The 19,273-nt window shown below is 40.6% G+C and overlaps 1 protein-coding gene across 27 annotated transcripts in view; it reads left to right on the top strand.

The window, feature by feature from the left end:
* The window catches only part of CERS3 (ceramide synthase 3), a 113,925-nt gene that overhangs the window by 17,118 nt on the left and 77,534 nt on the right, over nt 1–19,273 (top strand). For all 27 annotated transcript variants that reach the window (XM_023651423.2, XM_023651397.2, XM_023651414.2 and 24 more), the window contains one exon: nt 17,044–17,217. In XM_023651423.2, the coding sequence (XP_023507191.1) occupies nt 17,045–17,217 (173 nt within the window). In that variant the 5' untranslated portion in view covers nt 17,044. The remainder of the gene's footprint in view (nt 1–17,043; nt 17,218–19,273) is intronic.

Here is a 19,273-nt window from a genome sequence, read left to right as displayed (position 1 = left end):
GATTCATGTTCTTTTCTTTCTGAAAGGAGAGGTGTTGAGTGGCAGTTTCACTGGACAGCACCAGGTGGTGAAGAGCCTCACAATCTGAGATGGTATTTGCCACCTGTGCTCTGGCCTCACCCCCGCCTCCCTCCTTCCCATTCCCGCATATCTGCTGCTCTAATCGGGAGGGAGCAAAGCTGGGTCTGTCCTGCAGGTTTCCAGTTTCCAACCTCTCACCTGTAAGAAAAGAACCTTCAAAATCATGATGATTTTTTTGATGATTTGTTTAAAATCATCAAAAATGACAATCAAATATGACAATGTATACATATGGTGAAGAGTTATTCACAAAGCATCTTCGCAAATACTGACTTGATGAAAGGCAAAATCAGGTGACATAAAGAGCAGCTGCATTTTTACCCTCAATGCCTACATTTGAGTGTGGCTCTGTGTCACCTTGAGGAAGTCGCTTTATTCCTCTAAGCATTTTTCACCTGTAAATTGGGAGTGTTAATTTTTATTGTTTTGAGAATTCAGTGAGCAAATGCTTGTGGGAGAAACTTTGTAAACTGTGATATATTTTATAGTTATTAGTTATAATATTAATCATCTCATAAATTTCTGTAATGGTCTATGAAAAGGTGATGTTATTATTCCCAATTTTCAGCTGCAAAACCGGATGTCGATGACAGTGGGCATCTGACTCACATCTCTTACACTTTCCCCTGTACCAACAGTCCTTGCTTACATGGGGCTTTGCCCCACAGCCCCATCCTCCCAGGGTAGCCAATTCCTAGTGGGTCAGTAGAGAACTCAGAAGGGGTTCTTGACCAAGGCACACCCCCTTCCTTTAGCCTCTAATTTTCTACATCTTATTACCAAAACTGTTGCTAAATGTAAAACCACTCAATCACAAACGTGTTTCCCCTGCCTACTTTCTGGTCAAGTGAGAGTCAATAGTGAAGAGGTAGCCTGCTGGGGAGCAGGACTGGGGAGCATTAGTAAGCCAGAGTGAATAACTACTTCCTGCTAAGCAAGAAGGTGCTTTCTCTGGGAGGGAGTAGTCCAGCTGGACAGTCAGAAGTTATATGAGGATCTCTGTTTTGGTCAATCTACCAGCCCCTCTGGTGGCTACACAGCCTGAACAGATCCTTGGCTTCTAGAATTCCTGTCACCCAGTGGACAGGTGCACCCCTAACATTGGAGGGGCCTAGGCAAGATACGTACGAAGGCATCTGGCCCTCAGCCTGGCCCTGTCCCTCCTCCCAGCCCAAGTCCTGTCCTGCTCGGCTAGAAGCCTAGTGTATATGTGTGCAGACACCCCTGTGTGTGTGTCTAAGCACAGGTCCTTTCTTCCCCTCCCCACCTGTCTCCGTTTGGCCATCCCTAGGCCTACGAGTACACTGTAGTGTCACTTTTAGGAGGGTAGACTTGACAAAGGGCCCATGAAGACCTTGGGTGTGGGCTCTGAGCTGTTTGGGTGGGGAATTTTAGGGTCCTCAGTACACTTAGCAAGTCTAGAAAGGGAGCATGGGATGCAGTGGGCATGTCCCTTTGGGCCTATGGACTCCTAACTCCATGGGAGGGAAGTGTGGCCAAAGGAGAGCCAGAGTAGGGTCTTTTAAAATAAGGTAAGAGTGTAAGAGTGGGGCTGCTCCTGGTCATCAAGCTCAGTGCCCTTTGTACACTGTTGGTGGGTAATGGTGTCACTGACTCATGCATCACAGAGTGACAAAGGATGAGCAGTTTCAGAATGGCTATGGAATATGTGAACGTAACTCCTCTTCTATTGCAACACCCCATAAACATCCACCTAACAGCACAGCAAAGTTGAAATTGCTTAGATTTCATAAGGTGGCAGATAAGTGACAGTCCCAACCTCATAAACAAGCAGGAAGAAAAATTTGCTGAGAAACAGCTTCACTTGGCAGGGAAGAGAAGCAATCCAGGACTCCCTCCTCCTGAACAAAAGGGCTTCAGTGAGGCTCAGACAGCATCTCTTGGCATATTTTAAGAGAATCCACATAGATTTAAAGTAACATCTCTCTTATATATATTTCAGACAATAATTATACTTGGGTTATTTAGAGTTGAATATCATATGATCCATTTGTTCACTTTCTTTGAGAACATTCCCACCTTAAGACATTTATATTTAAATTTCACTAACATTAATGACCCAGAGGAACTCTGAATCCCCTCATACAGCACGTGGAGCCGGCAAGTTGGTCAGCTCAACTCCAATTCCATCACTCTCTCTTCTCAAGGTTCACATGTGGTCCTGCTTCACAAAATTCAGACTAGTCCTTCACAGTAGCACTTCTGCCAACTGTATTTTTTGGCAGAAAAAAATTTGAGGAAATATCCAATAAGTCTTAGTTTAAAGAAGAAGAAATTTTAAAAAGAAGGTTTAGGAACCCATAGACTCCAAATCAGGATCAATAGAGAAGTAACCAGAAAATCACATTGGACATGTCTGCCCTTCCCCGGGAAGAAGGAGTTGACTGCGTGCCAGACGTGGCACTTACCTAGGGAACTCGGTATTATTGTTAGTGCAGTGTTTTCTCTTATCTATAGCAGCTGATTTGCGTTAATAGGCAGAAATCAGAGAGACTAAGATGAAAATCATATAAATACATATTGGACAGAAATTTAAGGATGCCCTTTTGGAAAGAATGTATATTTGAAAATCTGGAAACTTAGGGAATTTTTATTTTTAAGTATATTACATTTTCATACAATATACCCAGGACATTTTTTCTTCCAGAGGCTTTTGCAGGCAAAATATCTCTAAATTTAAAGCCATAGATTTAATTATTAATCCAGAAAAAAGTATAATGAATAAAGGAAATCTTTTCTCTCTGTTCCAGACTTTGGAGATACCCTGTATGTCTCTCTGTCTCTGTCTCTCCCCCATCTACTTAAAATCTGGGTGTTACACATTTTTATTTTCTTTAAGGGGCTACTTGTGTTAGATAGAGGCTAGATGGGAATGACTAATTCTTTTCAGTTTTGAGATCTTATGAGTTATTTTCTCTTGGTGAATAAATAGCAAGGGTTCATGGCCATGGACAGAGGGAGCACTTGCCCCGGGCAAGGAAGGGAGATGACCCATCCCTATTTGCTCAAGGGAGAAAACGATGATTCCAGCAGGTCCCCAGTCTCCCAGCCGCATGCTAGCAGTTCTTGCCAGAGGAAAATCTTGCCTTTTATCGTTCTAACTTTTTTTATGATTTCAGTCAAAAAAGAAAGCCATTAAGAATATATAATTGAGATTATTTTTCTGCACTCCTTCACCACCTTCCTGCCCTCTGCTGTCGGCCCTCACACCCACTGCACTCCACCCTCATCTGAAGATTACCAGAATCTTTGTCATCTCATTATTTCCCAAGGGGTGCCTCATTCCACGGGGGCAGCAGGCTGTATGACAGGAAACCCTGCCTTTAAGGATTACATAACATATATTTTAAACTGTTAAATTTGGGGCTTGTCATCAGAGTGCCTTAGTAACCCCAAGTCCTTCCTTAAAAATAGCTTGGCCTCCTCTTCATCTGTGAGAGAGACAGATGTTCCAAATTCCTTCTTGATCAAGATGTGGCCCCACACCCTCTGTAGATCTCACTTTCTTTCATAAAATGATTCCTTTGGTGACACTGCCCAAGACGAGTTCCCTGACGTAAGAAATCCTGCTGTCCCTAAGGAAATGAGTTACCCTGTCAAGTCACACTCATCCCTCAGAAAAGCTGCTCCCCCACCAATACTCAGTCTAGGTAACCTCAACAGTCATCAGGGTATTGTAGGAAATCAGTGAATGATGGCTGGCAGTGGTACCACCTGGAAGTCTACAGTGCCATTGATGAGAAAATGTAAATAGTGACTGCAGTACTAACACCTATAGTTTATTGGGCACTCACTCTATACCAGGCATCACATAAAGTGATTTAGACATATGACTTTATTTAATCCTGACCTAGACTTTCAAATATAAAAATTATTATATATAAGTGAGAAATTCAACACTTAGAAGTCACTTGCTCTACCTAGATCATGCAGCTGGAAGCGGGTGAAGATGGGCATTCCAATTCCCAAACCCCTATTCTTAATAAGCCAATAGGCCTTGGGTTCCCACATATCCTGTCCTGTAAATTTTGCCCCAGTGTGTTGTGAGGGGAGGTCTGGACATCCCTCCAGCTGAGTCTGATCCTTGAAAAGGTTGGCACTAGACACTGTGCAGTCATCCTCTCCAGGACTTGTCCCCGAGTTTTCTGCTTAGCACAGTTTGTGCCCATTGTGTAGGCTTCCTTACTGAAAGAAGGATATAAAACCAGTTATCTTTTCCCAGAAGCAAGAGATGTGGAGATCACTGGGGGAAGGTGGCTGTGAAGGAGCAGGAGGGTATCCCATTGCTCTCCCTTTGGGAATCTTTTTAAACTTAGTATTTAATCTTATTATTTAAACCAGCCTGACATTGGATTCTTGCCCACACCCGGTGAGGTTAGGATAATAAGATAATATTATTATTGATCCAGAACTTTCTGTGTTATGGTATTTGCATATACCTAGTTACTCTTAATACACAGCAGGTAGAATTAGCATCATTTAACAGGTGAGCAAATGAAGATTCAGAGATTGAGTAGCCAAAGACCTCTTAGCTATTAGTTGACAGGGATGGCCATAAAACCTGGGCTTTCTGACTCTAGAGCCATTGTTTTTTCTGAAGTGTTTCAGCTGTTTGAAAGACAATGAGCTACCTGGTGTGATGTGTGAAGCAGTTTCATTGACCCTTTTTACCTGGGACTAAATGTCAAGAAAGCTCCTGCAGGACCCTTCAGCAGGGCACAGAAAGTCTTTGCAGACACTCAGCCAGTCCTGTAGTCTCTCGAATGGGAAAACTTGAGACAGAATCAAGGCCTCACCTCAGACTGCTCTGTGAGTCACTGGCAGCTGAGGTTCCCAATCCCTTGCTTTTGCCAACATCACTCACTTGTGCCTGAGACTAATAACAGGGTAGTCTGTGAAGCAAGATGGGTGACTCACCAGGCAAGGGAGGAGAGCTTGCAGGGAAGGACTTGGTGGAGAGGAGCAAAATACTTAATAGCAATTAGAAAGGAAATGCTGATGTGATGGTAATTGGGTTAACATTTCTTTGCGTTGCAACACTATTGCCTAGTTACCCACCTATTAATTTACATTTTACACTTCTAAGGTTAACTTAAAAAAAAAGAGGTGGGGAAGGGAATTCTACCTTTGATGGCAGAATTATCAATTATCAATCCTATGTAACTTTAGTGTAGATTTCCTCCCAATCATCTTGGACCCCTTTTCTTTGCATTCCTCTAAGACTTATCTATTCTGTAACTTTGCTTTACATTCTTCTGACTTCGGTCATACCTGTTTTTCTGCAAGTTCTTATGCATGTTACCAAGTCTAAGTAAACTTCCTTGGTCACTTATCTCTCTTGGTCCTGAGCTGGGCTTTGGCGATCTCTGTCAAATAGTGACTAGAACAGAGATGAGCCAGACTGGATAAAGGTGAAGAGGCATCTGGAAGAACTACCTTTTGGCAAATACTGCTTCCTTAAACTGCATTTTCTGTCTTATCTTTATTACCTCCAGAATCTAAAGTCATTTTACAGGTAGATCTCAAGAGCCTGTCTTCCTATTGACTAAGGAAGCCATTTTTGATTTTCTTTGAAATTGTTAGAATACCGTAGAATTCAATGGGTAGCTGTTTGTGTGTGTAAGAAGGTTTTACCTAAGTAACAAACTTGTCTTACTTCAAATCAGCTATTAGCTTTTGTATATGAGCATTCACTTTAAAAAATTAGCCTCTTAAAAAACACATGAATGTGAAATAAATCACCTTAATAACACCTTTTAGTCAGAGAAAGTTGGGTGTGTAGTGGGACAATAATAATTAAAAAATTTAAAACACGTAGAATTTTACCATTTAGCAATCAATTATTTTTATGTTTCCTTATAGTTTTTGTTTTCACATACATGCACAGACACATGTATGTATAAAATAGTATAACATAGTGAGATCATACACCATCATATGGTCATAGTATAGATAGAATCTTGAATTTTGGTTTTCTTTTTTTAACATGTTATAAACACTTTACATGTTGATAAATTTCATAATTTTTAGCATTAGCTGACTATTATTACATAGAATTAACATTGCAAAATGTACTTAAACATTCCAGATTTTAAAAAATCATTATTTCTAACAATGAAGTGTTATTTATTAATTATAGTTAAAACATTTTTTTGTCCAGTTTTACATGTATTCCTTGGTAGGCTTGAACATTTTAGTGACTCCTAAAATTTATTATCCAATTTTCCAAAGGTCAATATCATTTATGTTGTCACTAGTAGCATATAAATGTAACAGTTTTACATTTATATGTAAATGATAATATAACACATTTATATCATAGTTATCACTGAATATTTTTTATTTTTTTATTATTATTTTTTTCGCTGAGGAAGATTCACCCTGAGCTAACATCTGTTATCAATCTTTCTCGTTTTTTGTATGTGAGCCACCACCACAGCATGGCCACTGATGAGTGGTGTATGTCTGTGCCTGAGAACCAAACCCGGACCTCTGAAGTGGAGTATGCTGAACTTAACCACTAGGCCACTGGAGCAGGCCCCATTGAATATTATTTTTAAATTAACTTCTTCTAATTTAATAGGTGTTAATTATAGAATTTTAGGACCTGAAAATTCATTTAGTTCCTCTCTTTAGAAGGACAACATAATATTTAATAGTTTGACTCCAGTTTATCATTTAACAGGCATGTAATAAAGTGATTTACAAATATTTACTCATTTTATCATTTTAACAACCCCATAATGGAGATACAAGTATAATCTCTGTTTTGTAGGTGGGGAAACTGATGTGAAGTTAGTTGTCCCAGGTCACATAGCTAAGTAAGTGTCAGAACCAGGCTTTAGACTCAGGCAGTCCAGCTCCAAAGTCCATGTGCTTGAACTCTGTGTTAAACTGCCTCCCCTAATATCTACTGAGCACTTACTGTTTGTACACCAACTATATGCCAACTTAAGGATGCTACTGTAAGCAAAACAGGTATAGTCTTTGCCCTGTGGATCTTGAAATTGGGGGAGGGAGCCAGACTTAAATCAGCGTACAATTGTATAATTACAAATTTGGTACCTGTTATGAAGAAGAAGAACAGGGAGGGATGGCAGCATCTAACAGGAGTATTCCATTTAGCTGTGAGAACGATGGGGGAGCAGGGGTCATGGAAAGCCTTGATGAAGATCTTAGAGACTCTTAAATTGAGACTTGTAAGATAAGGAGGAGAGAGTGGGATGGAGATGGTTAGAGAATTCTAGGCATAAGGAATAGTCTATGCGTATGCCTCAAGCCTGGAAATAACTGACCATTTTGCTTTCAAGGGTCAGAAAGCAGACCCGGCTTGTGGGAGGACAAAGTGAGGGGAAAGGTGGCACAAGTGAGCCTGGAAGAACAGACCCACTGCCAGTGGTCCACCCTGCAACAATTTTCTCAGTGACAGGAGAGTGTGCACAGGGAGAGGGTGGTGGGGAGCTGCCTCCAAACACAGCTGGAGTCACTTCGAACAATCAGCCTCTGGCAGAACCATCCCCAAGTGGGGTTTCTTCTGCACACAACAGCAAACAGTAACTCTGCCTTGGGCTTTTCAGGAATTAAACTTCACTGGCTCAACATTTAAGTTAGGAACCTAGATCAAGGCCTATTGTGAAGTTTTATTACAGAGCCAAGAGAAACACGGCCTGAAGAGAATAGCACTAGGGGATAGCCCCGGCTTGAAAGAGAACTTGACCCCATACAGATGCCACGTGCCTGGTTGGCATTTTAGTGGTTTATTTGTTTTGCTGGAAAAATATCCCAATTATGTTTACTAACAATGAAAAAGTATTGCCCTAGTAGAAAGTGACAGCTGGCTCTTGGGAACATTAACCTAAGCTTTAGAATCAGTGGGAGCAAAGGGGCAGAACCACAGTTCCTGAAATATCAAGTCTTCATTTCATCTATAAGCAAACTCTACATATAGCATTAAAAGGGAAAAATGAGAAGGCTCTCCCTTGTGATTTGAGTTTCAGAGGCCTTTTTGACTTGCTCAGAATAACTTTAGCTTTTGTTAATTAATGTTAGAGTAAGCACATAAAGATGGTTGGACTTTTCCATCAAGGCAGTCAGGGTCCACTCAGGATTGGAGTAACAAAGGACTGGCTAGTAGGAAGAACTCTAAGGAGTGTAGGAGTCCCAGCTGTAGGAGTAGTCTCCAGGACTATAGGAGTAGGCCCCCCCAGGGCTGATGTGCAGACCCTGATGGAGAGAGCACAGAGGAGTCACTGTGGTACCAGCAGAACTGCCTAGAAACCAGCCCTCTGGAACTTGCTGGAAATCTGCCCTCTAGTGTGCTGAGGAGAGCTGTTCATTGGGAAGTGTCTCACTGGAGACTCTGCCACAAAAATCCTAAGAGAGGTGCCACTGGAATCTGCTGGCTGCTGGGGCTGCTGGAGCCTTCCCTGGGAGCACACAGAGCCAGAAAGCAAAACCCTTTCCTCCCACAGTGTCTCTCCACCACCCTCTATGAAGCTTCAGGGCTAGCTGGCAAAGGGAAACAGGTAAAAGGACCAGACCCATTTCACAGAGCGGGCAGAAAAGGGTGAACTGGGAGCTGGGAGGCAATACATTGATAACTGGCACAAGCTCCCTACAAGGAGCCCAGTAGGCAGAGCAGATGCTTGGGATGCCCCTCACTAGGCAGAATATTAACGGAAACTCAGCCCCCAATGGACTTATTATGGAAGAAGTTGCTTAACATTTTTTTTTTAATTCAGTTGCAGGAGTTCTTTTTATATTCTAGATATGAGTCCTTTGTATTGCAAATATTGCAAGTATTTTCTCCCAGTCTGTAGCTTGCTGTTTTTTCTCTTAATGGTATTTTTTGATGAGCAGATGTCTCCAGATTTTATAATCTACTTGGAAGCAATATAAAGTATAGTTCTTGTTTACTTCTTCCTTGTTATTCTCGCCTATGTATTAATTAGAGTTACAGTCTATGCTGTTATAACAAAAAGGATGCAAAATTCAATGACTTACATAAGATAGACATTTATTTCTCTTGCATGAAATAGTCCAGATATGGGTGGACCAGGGCTAATGTGCTAACTGGCTTCCAAGATTGCTCCTATCCTGTCATCCCCATTTCCAGCTGTCAGGAAAGAAGACAGAGAGAAATCAGGATATGCAGCTTGCTCTTTAGGGAGATTACCCAAATCAATTCCACTCCTGTGTCATTGACCCAGACATAGTCACTCACAAACACATCTATCCACAAGGGAGGTTGGGAAATGTTGTCTCACATGGCAGGGCAGCCAGGTGCCCAGGTAAAACTTGGAGGTGAGGAAAGGGGGGCCTGTAACTAAAAGGCAAAATGAATGGATACTTAGGACATCCTGATACCCATCAATGATATCTTTGAGGCAATCCCATTTTTTTGCTACAAACACTCTGAATTTTTCTTTTTTCAGTCTCTCAGTCTGTTATGAATTTCTTCGAGCCTTTAAATTGATATAATTATAAAATTTAGTATGAGGGAATTACTTACAGTTGTTTTTATCTTGTTGTAAATTAATTACTTCTTTACATAAATTATAGGATTTTTTTTCTTTTTCTTTTTCTCTTCAGTTTTCTTACAGCTATAAGCCCAGGCATTTATAGGCTTTTTACACATTAACTTAATCATAATAAATATCCTTCAGAGTTAAGTTGCTCTATCATTTACATCATCTCATCCATTTGAAATGGCACAATTTAAAATGCTTTCAGAATTGATATTTACAGTTGGCTCAGTCCTTACGGTGTTCACAGGAATCAAGTAGCTGCTAATGTTTTCCTTCATGTCTTATCTTAAAGGCATAGCCAGTTTTTTGGCAGAGTTAGTAGAGTTAATTCCACAGAAAACAAGCAGACTAAAGGTAGATAAAGATATTTACCTAACCCCCTGCATTTAAATTTTGGAAATTGTTTTGCAGCTAATAAAAATGAAGTTGTTTGTAGATAATTAAATTAGATATCATTTTTGGCCATAGCATCTCTCCTTGATTGTTCACAAATCCATTCCAGCCTCAGTAAACCTTCCATCCATTCATTCAACAAATACTTTGTGTCTACTGTGTGGCAAGCTTTGGGTGTACAATAGTGAACAGGCCGGGCAAGGTCCTTGCTCTTCTGGAGCTTTCTCTTTGCCAGAGAACCCTGGTCCCACTCTAATCTAGCTGGTCACCCAGTCTCCAAAGCTCTCACCAACTCTCACGTCCTCCAACCATAATAATACTCAGAGATGGTGAAGATTTTCTGTTCTGTAGAGATTTTTTCTTGTCACTCTCCTCTATCCAAGAGATTCATTCTATAGAGTTATCTTCTGAACTGATGTGGTATTTACAGGGGGATTGGGTGGATAATTAGCCAAAGCTGTCCAAAGCCTCAGCCTGACTTGGAGTGCTTGCCTCAGCAATAGTTCAAGTGCCACATTTTTAACACTTTACAAAAATGTTGTTTCAAATAGTGATAAACTTGTGGCCCAGATGGTTTTATTTCTTTACTCCTAAGGTCAAATTTAATGGTGTTCATCAGAGGGCATGGCTCAGTAGGCTTCCTTCACCCCGTTGGGTTCTGTATCCATGAGGTCAGAAAATAGTGAGTCATCAAACCTACATTAGTTAGATTGTCTTCCTGCAAACTACTGTCAGCTGGAGTTGAAAATCGCGTTTAAAAATTCCACCATGTTGACAGGTGGGAAAACACAGCTGTGCAGTGATGCCACCTCCATTCCTGATGCTTCCCCAAAGAAAAAACATAGCTGCAGGTGTTTTTCTTGCAAATATTTCTTATTTTAAAAAATAGCTTCATTTTTTTATATAAATAAAAATTGTTGGTCCTTCAGATATTTTTATATGAATAGGACTTGCAGTACTTAGATAATATACAAGGGGTGAGAAAAAGGGGACTTCGACTAGTTGATGAGGAAAAGAGGGACCGGGAATGGCCAAAGAGTAAATAAATGCGTTTGCTTCCAAGAGAACACCAAGCAGAGAGACTGAAGAGTTATCAACAGCTGACAATGTTTCAGTTTCCAGAAAGGCCTAGAGTTGAGCCAAATGAATAAAGATGAGAAATGGGCTGTAAGTTTAATGTGACAGTCGGTGGGCTTCTCAGACTGTCCAAAAAGTGACAGAGTCACAGGCAGGTCTCTGAATGACAGATTCGTTGTTGCAAATGCTCAGGATTTGTTTTTAGGGCAGTAACTTGTGGGGTTTTAAGAACGCAGGTCTCTCTCCATCTCAGTATTTTCTAATTCTCTTTCTATCTGGGTATTGTTTAAGTATTGCAATACGTAGACAGCTTACACAGTATAAAGGTCGTGTTCCACTCACCGTGTAGGTAATGTTTTGACATCTACCAAGCGTCTTTTTAAGGCTGTGTCAGGGAGGCCAGCAGCCTCTTTTACACTGGACAACCACCACCAAAGCCTTAAGTAGTGACTATGAGCGCCGCTGTGAGTCTTGAAATTGAGATAGAGCAGGAGAAAAAATGGGAGAGAAGAAGGAAGAGACAAATGAGTGCCCATTGTTGGCAAGATGCGATCAGAAACTAACCAGTGGGAGCAACTGACAGACGCTGCAGGCCATTTGCCCCTGCTCAGTCATTCAAGGGAGTTACTGCTTCTCTGTGTAAACTTTAGAAGAAAATACTAAGAATAGACACTTCCACTAAATTTAAGGTTCTGACAACTGAATTGGAGCTGTCAGTTTCTCCTCAAGGAGGGTGGGGAAAATGCTAGGTGTATCAGTCAGCATTCCCCGTTGTAGGAAACAGAATCCACCACTTTCCATCCTAAACAAAAGACTGTATTGGAAGTGACTCGCAGCACCGAAGGAAGGGTGGTGGACCAGACCTGGTCACAGTTGAAACCTAGAAACCAAGGCGATCGGGAAGGCCAAGAAGCTGAGAGACAATGACTACTATCTTTTCAGCATCAGCAGTCACTGCCTAGGCAGGATGCCATCTGCTGCTGCTGGATACCACTGTCTGTTCCAGATTCAAAGTCCTGAGAAAGCATCCAGCTGGCCAAGCCTGGGCCATCCCAGGCCAACTGCCAGTAGATGGAGAATTGTCATCTTGACTTTCACAGTGGGAAAGACACTGACCAACACCCCAGACAGTGATTTCCCCTGCTACTCAGGGCTGGGTGGTGGGCTATCTCCAAAATGGCACATCCAGTACACTAGGGTCAGGGAAAGGTGACTAGGAAGGATGCCAGAGGTCCTGACACAGGCTTGTGGCCTTAGGAGCAGCTATTGGGAGGCTAAGGGAGTGTGACTTGTTTCTTGCTAAGAGACTTGAACGGCAGAGAGGGTTAGAGGAGAGGGCCTATCCCAGTTCTCTTTACCTCATTTCTTTCTCTGCTTAGCCTCTGCTCTCATCTTGAGAGAAAATAAAGGGATGGTCCAGAGGCTGGCTAGAGGTATAGACTGGATTGTCAAAGCCCACTGCCTAGAGCTAAAATGTTGGCCTACGGATGTCTATTAAACATCCTTATACTCAAGGGCTGTCATCTAGGAGAGCCACTTCTCCTTCAGGAGAGACCGTCTGTTTTTGCTTTTTAAAGCCTGCTATTCTTTTTTCTCCTGAAAGTCATGAACTTGGAAATCGTGCTGAAGTCTGAATCTGGATATAGTATTTCCTTCATTTGTTTATTTTTCTGGGTTTGTGGGCACAAGCTTGACTCAGGTGTATCTGGGAGGTAAAACTTAAGTCCCATAAATGAAATAATAGGAAGCTTTAGCATGAAGTTTAGCATGAGCCATGGACTAAACGGTGTAACGGTTAAAAGGGGATGAAGCTGGGAAGAAGAATTTTTGACTCTTTTTGTTTATTGAGATATGATTCACATACCATATATTTCACCCATTTAAAGTGTGCAATTCAATGTTTTTTAGTATATTCACAGAGTTGTGCAACCAACACCACATTCAATTTTTGAACATTTTCATCACCCCAAAAAGAAACCCTATACCCATTAGCAGTCGCTCCCCATTTCCCACCACACCTGCCTGCTACACCCTGAGGAACTACTAACCTACTTCCTGTCTCTGTAGATTTGCCTATTCTGGATATTTTGCACAAATGAAATCATCCAGTCTGTGGCCTTTTGTGTCTGACTTCTTTTACTGAGCATGTTTTCAAGAGCCATCCACGTTGTAGCATGAATCCTTTCAATTCTCTTAAGTGTATACCTAGGAGTAGAATTGCTGGGTCATATGGTAGCCTTACGTTTAACATTTCAAGGAACTGCCAGACTTTTCCACAGCAGCTGTACCATTTTACTTTGCCACCAGCAGTGTGTGAGGGTTCCAATTTCTCCACATCCTGCCAACACTTGTTATCTTTTTGATTATAGCCATCGTAGTGGGTGTGAAGGGTATCTCTGGGGACGGTTTTTATTTGCATTTCCCTCATGCTAATGATGTTGAGCATTTTTTCATGCACTTATTGGCCATTTGTATATCTTCTTTGGTGAAATATCTATTCAGATCCTTTGCCCATTTTTAAAGTGGGTTATTTGTCCTTCTATTATCAAATTATAACAGTTCTTTATATATTCTAAATACAAGCCCCTTATCAGATGCATGATTTTCAGACATTTTCTCCCATTCTGTGGGTTGTCTTTTGATGGTGTTCATTGAAGGATGAAGGTTTTGATTTTGATGAAGTCCAATTTATCTATTTTTTATTTTGTTGTTTTTTGCTTTTGGCGTCACGTGTAAGAAGGCTTTGCCTAACCCAACGTCATGAAGATTTACTCCTATATAGTCTTCTAAGAGCATTATAATTTTAGCCATTATATTTAGGTCTGTGCTTCATTTTGAGTTAATTTTTGTGTGTGGTGTGAAGAAGGGATCCTCAACTCTTTTAAAGCAGCAATAATTGGTGTTTGGTGGCAGCACATGGAGAAAAAGTGAGTAATATATATTTAGTATTTTCTCAGTTTGAACTACGTTTTCCAGGGGGCCACCCTCAACTTCCAAATTCTTTCTATCTCCCTTTAAATCTTTTTGGCTGTTGGGTATTAAAGGTACTATGGCTTTCAACAGACCTTGATTCATTGCTTGCATGTGCTGCACAAGGGCATTGTTTGGAGTGACAACCTCTACAGAACCATTGTAAGCTATTTATTTAGTTATATTTCACTCTGGACAAAATAATCTGTACTGCCTGGAATTCATTTTAGGAGTGAGTCAACTACTTTGTATAAGAATTATTATAACAATATCAAAAGAAAAACTAACTCTCTGCCATTACTGTTTATCCCCTGAGTGCTAGTCTGTTAAATTTGGTGCCAATAAAGTAATGAACATGCTGAGGCAAACTTCTAGGAAAACATATGTTTGCCCTTGTAGGCATATCTTGTTCTGATACAGTGACGGACAAGGCCTGACACAAGGTTTGTCCATGACAGAGAGACTCCCATGGCCTGGGTTGGTTTTCATAATCTGTAGAAAGTTTGAATTTTAGCTGGAGTTTGACTCAGCTCTTGTTCTGAGCCAAAACTGTGTACTTCAAAGCCAACTTCCTCTCTCAATTTCCTCTTTTGGCCAGTTACGTCAGATGGCCCAGGCAACCAAGCTTGAACCCTCAGCTCCCTTACCAAAGTGTGTTAATTCTTCCTTCCTAACTATCAGCTCTTTCATCAGTCCTCACTGTGTCCTCCCAAGTCCAGATCCACATCAGTCCTGACTCGACTGTCGGCTCCCAGAAGTCTGGGCCCAACCCTTTCCTTTCTGCAGCCCCAAAGCCTGATAGACGGGAATTATTCACTAAATCTTTCTTGATTATCTTTACTCCACCATACTTGCACAACTTTGCAACTGTATTAATGGGACTTACTGTCCCCCAGGGTAGAAATTATAGTAAAATGATGAATACATGACAAACAAGGCAACTTTTCTCCTTCTCCACACGGGCCTAAGTTCATGCTACTTCGGATGAGCATGTCTCTGAGCTGTAATGAGAGGTGAAATGATGCAGGGAGTTATCTCACCAGAGTTCAGTTGTTGGTTTTGGTGGCGATTTTTCCGAAGGATGTTGGGGTCCACACTGGGAATTCTTCCCTGTCTGAACTTGGAAGTCTGTAGGTTAGTATTCCACTCTTTAATCCTCACCTCCGAGTCTTCCCTTTCTCTCGGCCCTTCGTCCTACTCCCACCACACTTGTTCTTTGACCTCGGGTCTCTTGAGTATTCTGGGTTTTTTCTCTCACTGTCACTTCTGTCTTGGCCTTCTTTTTTTCTCTACCTTGTTTTGATCCCATAGGTAATCTCATGAAGGCTGTTATTATCAGCATGTTCAGTTCCCTGATCCCACTGCTCTAGTGCAAACCTTCCTACTTCTCACTGCGTCCCTTACTTTAAGCTCCTAATTGCTCTCCCGTCTTTCCACCTCCTGAAAGTGCTCCATAGCACTGCCAACAGCGTGGCTATGTATGTGCCTGGCCAGGAGGCTTGTGGGGGTTGAAATCCAGACCTCTTTCCACTGGGTAGAAGGGCTGTGTCTGCCCGGAGAGAGAGACACCATCCTCTAATCGTCACAGAGACTATATGGGCTCACAGGGGACCTGGCTGCCAAAGTGACCTTTCTAAAATACCTGACCATGTTATTCCTCTGCGTGATACTCCTCAGTGGGTTCCATTAGCTCATGTCCAAGCTCCTTAGCATGGATTGCAGACCCTCTATGACCAAGTCCTACCTGTCTCACCAGCCTTTTGATGAGAGTGACCATGTAATTTATTACCCAAACTGGATCACTTCTGAAAGAAAGGAGGCGCTATTAATAATTATGCCACAATGATAAATGGAGACTGTCTGGGCACCCATGTGCAACCCACCATCCCACATCTTGGATTCCTCTGCTGTAATAGTTCCAAACTGCTGGTAGTGTTCCACAGGCACCGTGTCGCATACAAATCAAGTGGTTTTGATAGAGTTATTTTGACCACCCTGTTGTGTATCTGAGGACATTTTGACTCCTTTCTCTGATTAACTATTAAAAGATGAAATCAAAACATCCTGAAAGTCAAAATGTCAAGATTAAAAGGGTCACAGCCTAATCAATGAGATTAGAACATCTAATTCTGTGTTCTGTTTTTCTGGTTACTTGATCATAGTACTTTCTCTCCTTAAAACTCCTGTTCCCTCCTCCCCATTTTCCTGAATTTCTCTGGTTTATTTCCTCTTATTGTTCAAGACATCTCAAGGATCATCTGTTCCAATCATCTTTCCCTGACAGTTCCAGGCTGGACTCAGTGCCCATCATCTTGTTCCTACAATACCCTATATATACTTTTATTGTACCCCCAAAAATTGTGTCAAAGTTGCCTGTTCAGGCCTGCCTTGCCCATAGGACTATAAGGTCCTCAAGGCAAGAATGCTGTCTTTTTAATCTTTGTATCCTCAGTGCCTAGCACAGTGCTTGACAAATAATAGAATCTCGAATATTTGTTGACACGGACTAATTTGAACTCCTTACTGTAATATGAAGTTAAACGTGCTTGTTCTTTATCTCCTAGAGAAGTTCTTAGGATACTAGTGAAGATTTCTACATATTTGGAGCTTTCGTGAGGTTGACCTTTGGCAACTGTAGAGATTATTGTTAAATTATTTTTTATATCACAAAATCGTATAAGAGGAAGATACATACCCATACATTAATGTATGTTGTGCAAACAGTGAAAGTATGTACAGTGGTGTGTGAAACTTCAGTTTGCCGTGCCACGGCCAAAATTGTTCTGAGAGTATTGGCAGAATAATTCTTGTTTAATGCAATGAAGAGTCGTGAAACCCATTAAACAATAGTGTTCTGTCCTTTCCTTCTTTTCAGAACTCTCTGGTTTAGGTATTTTGAGTAAAAGGTGCTCAATGTTATCTCAATTTTAAGTATTTGTTTTACAGCCCTAATGTGTTCTTTTTTCATCTCTAGAATGTTTCAGACGATTAAAGAATGGTTTTGGTTGGAAAGACTCTGGCTTCCTCCGAAGATAAAGTGGTCAGATCTTGAAGATCATGATGGACTCGTCTTTGCAAAGCCCTCTCATTTATATGTGACAATTCCATATGCTTTTGGCTTGCTGATTATCAGACATTTCTTTGAAAAGTAAGTGGTATTTGTGTGTCTTTCCTTCCCATTCCCTGTCTTTGACCCAACTCTAGAGCAATAGAATCTTGGTAAGATCCTAAAAGAATCTGTTGTTCCGAGGTGCCACCAGTGAGCTACAGATTCTCGGGGGAATTCATGAAATCAAATGTACACCAGACATTATCTAGAAGTGAACAAATAAAAACTAGAAACGTAGTCCCCTCAAATGCTTTAGTTTTACAGTGAAGAAAATTGATCTCAAGAGAGGTTAAGGATCATAGAGCTTATTAGTGTCAAAGACAGTGCGGGAACCCAGTTCATCTTTCACATACCATGCTGTCTGGCACAGGATACACACGCCCAGAAAAGCAGCGTTAGAAGTCTGTGACCAGGGGATGCCGTATCATTTTAGGATGCCTATGAAATAACAAAAATGGCTCATTAAAGTCCAAACTTAATATTGCTGTCTAGCATAGTTTATTTTAAGGGTTTATTGAAAGTTTTAATAGCAGCACTTCATTCCAAAGTGTAAGGAAATCAAAGGAAAAAATCAATTTGCTTTCTCAGAAAAAGTAAACTTCTTTTCTTTTTCTTAGTTTAATTTAAATATATATTACTTCCAACCTTTTTATTAAAACTGTACAGTGTTATGATAACAGGAGATAAATGTTCATCTATAATCTCTGTAGTTGTCTCTATTTCAAAAAACTGTTATTAGCACATTAATTTTTTTGGAGCAAAGAGAATATTCAAATATCGAGTTGGAAAAACTTAAGACAAAATATGATAAAGATCATTTTGTCCAAGACTAACTGTAATGAAGGTCATATGTTTGTAACCATTTGCAGGGTCCTTATGTCAAGAGTTAGTTTGACCAACTCTGTTTCGTGTGGACTCTCCCAAAGGTGGTTGTACAAATAACAACTTCACTGGGGCCAACAATTTGCTATTCCTATTGAGAGGAAGAGGCTTTCTCCCTGGACACCACTAAACCCTAGCTAAGAACACTTGAAAATTTTCTTCTTTTTTGACAGTTAATTCTACTTTTAACTCACGTTTGAATTTGTCAAAGAATTCTTAAATAAAGTAGAATTTTGCCACTGCACTTCCAAATTAGCAAATTACTCTTTACTATCCTGAAATACTTGCTTTTCTTGCATAGTGTCTGGTGGTCTTTAAATGTGGCATCCAGGTGCTATACTTAATTTCATTGGAAATTTCCTACTTTTTGGTGGACAGCTCCAATTTTTACATTTTGATCAAGACAGTGAACTAGAAAAATTCTTTTTGGTTGCCAAAGCAGCACAGCTGTGGAGGACAAACTTATTATGTCTTGGTCTTGGCCTTGCCAGCAACAATCAGGAAGAATCTAATCCTCTTTTAATTCCTAGGACCATTCTTTCTGCGTCTCAAGGGCTTAAGTAGAGTCTATATCATCTTTCCTATCTTCTTATAACTTTAACTCCCAATAAGCTACTCTTAGCTTTTTCCATTCTGTGACTCTCCAGAAAACTATATGTTGTTCCGCTAGTCTCATATCACTGTTTTTTTTGTCTTTTCACTTTATTTTTTTAATTTAAATTTTTGTTTTTATAGCAGTGACATTGGATTCTAACATTATATAACTTTCAGATGTACATCATAATATACTTCAAATTCTGTGTAGATTACATCATGTTCACCACCCAAAGACTAATTATAATCCATCACTACGCATATGTGCCTAGTCACCCCTTTCTCCCTCCTCTCTCCCCACTTTCGTATCACTTTTAATGCGATAGAAGGAAGGAAAATTTAACATGGGAGAGAGATCATGCTTTTTGAAATATGTTTACATTTTTTTCCAGGGATTCTGTATCATTTGCATTAGATTCAACCACTTATAAATAAAACATTATTTATATCTTTAATTTTAATATAAACTTATAGTTTAAGAAGAATATAAAATTGCAAGTGGTATGATCTCAGTGGAGAAAATGAGAAGTAAGTGACCTGGCCATGGTCACACAGTTAGTATGTAAGGGGTAGATCTGGGACTTGAACCCATGTGTTATGACACCAGATTCAGGATTGT

The sequence above is a fragment of the Equus caballus genome, chromosome 1 (assembly GCF_041296265.1).
Source record: "Equus caballus isolate H_3958 breed thoroughbred chromosome 1, TB-T2T, whole genome shotgun sequence".
In the NCBI taxonomy this organism is placed as follows: Eukaryota; Metazoa; Chordata; class Mammalia; order Perissodactyla; family Equidae; genus Equus; species Equus caballus.
This window is presented reverse-complemented; position numbering and strand designations above follow the sequence as displayed.